Below are 3,857 nucleotides of genomic sequence, written 5' to 3'. Positions count from 1 at the left end.
GCAGCCTCCCTCCAGTGGGATGTGGAGAAGAATGTGAAAGACCAACTGCGGCAGTTTTTAAATGAGATACCGATCAACAAATCGAACCCGGCATACGCCCAGATGTACGTGGAGTATATGATGACAAGCAAACAACCTCCCTCTACCTGACGACCAGCCTACAACCCTACCTAACAGCCAGGCCACCCAGACGATGACAGAGTGAGTGTTTTTTAACCGCGCCACCCTTACCCACTTTTGTTTCTTTTTTTTTTCTCCCTTCATTCATTTTCATTCTACCAATGTGTTTTACAGGAAGGTGACTCGGGTGGCGCGAGTTTTTTTTTTTTGTACGCCACAGCAATCTAGGCTGTGGGAAAACAGAACCAAATCTGTCCGCGGTATGTAAAACATACCTACATCCTTACTGACAGGACCAGCCCATCATTATATGACTAAAACGTCACAATTGGCAGGCAGATAGAGCCAGGACAGACACAAGAAACAAATATCCATTAAAATTTACAGTAAAACTTCCGCCTCAAAATAGGCGGAACTGCTGAAAACGTGAAGTCATGACACCAGGTCACGAACAATTGCCAGATTAAAATTGGACAACGGGCCTGCCGTTCCGCAGAACGCAAAGAATAGAATTGCGACACCAGGTGGTCTTGAATGTTGCCAACTTTCCCAGCCTGCGATGCCGTTCAAAAACAGTCAGCAAGTGGTACTGCAGGTCCCTGTGGAAAAGGCTGGGCACCACCTTAAGATGGTCGATCACGTGATTGTGTGCTACCACGTAGCACCGATGCCTCCAAATTGACCAGATACAAAGAAACACCTGATCTCTGACGACCGGTTTCAATGAAGGCGGCACTTGTCTCAAGTCCCCCCACAACACATCTTTCAGGCTGAACGAGAACCCTCGTCCAAGGAGGCGCCCAATCGTCCGTTCCAACATCTGCCACATGCTGGACGCAACCGGGCAATGCCACACAAGGTGTTCTACGGTCTCGTCTTGAGACGAACACAAAGGACAGTCGGCAGATGCAGACAGTGCTGCTCGGACTAACTTATGCCCGACCCACCACTGTCTGTGCCACAGCAGCCAAACAGCCTCCTTAGCTCGGTTGTCTACCCCAGACTTCCAGAGCGATAAAAACAAGTTCCTCCAGGACGATGGCACCCAACCCAACTGTTGCCACTTCTGGACTCCGGCGGGGGTTACGTCGATGTCCACCAGAAGGATCTGATACCATCTCCTGGAGGAAAGCTGAGAAAGGTCCTGTTGATTAACTTGATACCTCGTCCGGCTGGGATTCGTGACAGTATCCGGCAGATTGAACCATGTCTTCGGTATTGCCCTTCGCACAGCTGCTAGGTGACGCCAATTGACAGACTCCAGGACCAGCCACACTCTGATGCCTCCATCCACAATATCCGACAATCGCCGGACACTGGGCGTGGCCGTCTTACCAGGCATCAAGGGTCTTCCACCCTCTCCCAAAATTAAGGGATTTCCATACAAAGGCTGATCCAGAGCTTCCTGCCACGAAACCGGATCAGCCTCAGTCCGTTTCAGCTTAAAGAAGGTCTTCAGATGGTCGAAGTACCACCGAGGAAGAGAACTGAAACGCGTTGGAGCTTTAAGCAGCCGGAAAAAGTCAACCACAGCGTGGGGTTCACTTTTCGACGCCACAAGCCTCCGGCCTACCTGAGCCCACCGAGACGAACTCAACATAAGCCGCTCCAAAAAAGCCAGCTTTAAGGACTGAACCTTCTTAGGGATATCTACGAGGCCTAGACCTCCACTTGCCTTGGGGAGGGTACAAACTTTGGAAGAGACCAGAGGCTTTTTACTCTTCCACAAAAAATCCCGACACATCCCAACTAATGTGTTCTCCTTATCCGCCGGCAAGTCAAAAACTGAGGCAACATACCAGAATTTCGACATTGCCAGCAAGTTTAATACAAGGACTCGCCCAACAATGCTTAGGCCTCTCTTGCTCCACCCCTTGAGGGTGCTGCCGACCTTCTGGATGCGGTCATTCCAGTTAACAGAAGCCGCGTTTCTTGCACCTTGTTTTACCCCCAAGAGTTTGACGTGATCCTGTGACCATTCAATACCCAAAGGAGTATCAGCACGACCCTTCCAAGCACCCAAGAATAACCCTTTTGACTTGGATCTGTTTACTTTGCAGCCAGACGCTTTTTGGTACTTGTTCAAGATGGTCTCAGCAATGTTAAAGTCTTCATCTCCCACGAAGAGAGATGCGTCGTCGGCATACTGGGAGATTTTGATCGGTTCTTCGACATCAGGGACTCTCACTCCCTTCATGTCAGAAGACCTCACAACCACCCCAAGAACCTCTGCGGCCAGAACGTAAAGCAGGGGAGACAGAGGACAGCCCTGGCGAACTCCAGGCTCGAGGAGAACAGGGTCACCTATAAAACCATTCACCATTACACGACTTACAGGAGGCTTGTAAAGAAGCCGGATCCATTTACAAAAAACAGGCCCGAACCCCATCCGCTCCAACACTTTGTGCATAAAAGCCCATTCCAAACGATCGAAAGCCTTCTTGTTATCAAGGCTTATGATTGCCGCCTCGATATCCTCGTGTTCGACCAGCTCTATAAGGTCCCGAACAAGGAAGCTATTGGTGAGGATTGACCTCCCTGGCACAGAACAGGTCTGATCACTGAACAACAAGGCCCATCACGAATCCAAGTCTGCGGGTTAGCGCCTTCGTGATGATCTTATAATCGGCACACAAGAGTGAAATCGGCCTCCAATTCCGCAGGTCCTCTTTTGGCCCCCGCTTGTGAACGAAACTGACAAGAGCCTGCTGCATTGAATTGGTTAACTCACCCTGCTCAAAACCTCGTTGGCAACGTCCAGCAGGATAGGACCTAGCACATCCCAGAAAGCCAAATACAGTTCGACAGGAAGACCATCGATACCGGGGGATTTGTTCAGCGTCATGGATTTTGCTGCAGAGTGCAGCTCTTCCAAAGTGAACGGCTGTTCACAGATCGCGGCCTCCTAAGGAGGCAAGATCTGGGAGATCTGGGAGATCAACTCCTCCATGCAATTTCTCTCAACTCCCTCTGAGGTGAACAGGCTCTGGTAGAAATCGCATGTGGCCTGCAATAACTCCTTGGTGGACCGGACTGAGCGGCCATCAGGAGTTGCTACTTCGCGGATAAGTTTTTCAGTAGCACGCGACTTCTCCAAAGAACAGAAATAGCGAGTGGGGTTCTCGCCTTCCACTTGACTCTGGCACGAACGGCGGCTGCTTTATAAGCCTGTTGCTCACCAGCCCGCACTTGACGTTTTAGACCTTCCAACAGGTCAACTAGATGGGTCTTCCCCATCACTAACTCTTTTAGAGACCTTGTTGTAATCCTTCAGGAGTTTACGTTGAGCCCGTTTACGGCGACGTGCCCTAGCCTTACTGTACCACAGTGCCACCCGCTTAAGCCCAGATTTGCCCTCCTCCCAGAATTCAGCAGCAGACCTAAAAGAATCCCTCTCTGACATCCAAGCGGCAAAATAATCTCGCATGTTCTTCGTCATTCAAAAGGCTGACGTTGAGCTTCCAGAACCCCGCACCTTTCTCTACCCAATCCCCTGAATCAAATTTGGCTGTGACCATAGTATGATCAGACATGGCAGTGAGTTCATGACCTGCATGAACCAGATGTCCAAGGAGATCCTTGCTACAATACACTCTATCCAGACGCGAAGAGTGCGCACCAGTTGGCGAGGTCCAAGTGTATTCATGGCCATCAGGATGAAGGAACCTAAAAGTATCCGACAGACAATATGTTTTAATCAAAGTTGCCAAGGGAGCAGTAGACGAATCAGAAGCTAC

The 3,857-nt window shown here is 50.1% G+C and overlaps 1 protein-coding gene across 1 annotated transcript; it reads right to left on the bottom strand.

The window, feature by feature from the left end:
• Nucleotides 1-583: 583 nt before the first annotated feature.
• Nucleotides 584-3,547, bottom strand: LOC135464363 (uncharacterized). The gene is made up of 4 exons (XM_064741789.1): nucleotides 3,365-3,547; nucleotides 2,852-3,025; nucleotides 2,107-2,674; nucleotides 584-1,905 (listed from the first exon to the last, which is right to left on the bottom strand). The coding sequence occupies exons 1-4, from the start codon at nucleotides 3,545-3,547 to the stop codon at nucleotides 584-586; spliced, it is 2,247 nt and encodes a 748-aa protein (XP_064597859.1).
• Between the last annotated feature and the right edge of the window lie 310 nt (nucleotides 3,548-3,857).

This window comes from Liolophura sinensis, chromosome 4 (genome assembly GCF_032854445.1).
Source record: "Liolophura sinensis isolate JHLJ2023 chromosome 4, CUHK_Ljap_v2, whole genome shotgun sequence".
Taxonomy (NCBI): Eukaryota; Metazoa; Mollusca; class Polyplacophora; order Chitonida; family Chitonidae; genus Liolophura; species Liolophura sinensis.
The sequence above is the reverse complement of the archived record's forward strand: the minus strand, read 5'-3'. Positions and strand labels throughout refer to the sequence as shown.

Excerpts from the sequence above, each read along its gene's own strand:
- LOC135464363 (XM_064741789.1), bottom strand. The coding sequence starts at position 3,547 with ATGCGAGATTATTTTGCCGCTTGGATGTCAGAGAGGGATTCTTTTAGG. Across the intron at positions 2,675-2,851 it reads CCAACGAGGTTTTGAGCAGG|ACCTGTTCTGTGCCAGGGAG; the intron begins GTGAGTTAACCA and ends TTCAGTGATCAG. Across the intron at positions 1,906-2,106 it reads TCGTGCTGATACTCCTTTGG|TTTTTGACTTGCCGGCGGAT; the intron begins GTATTGAATGGT and ends ATGTTGCCTCAG.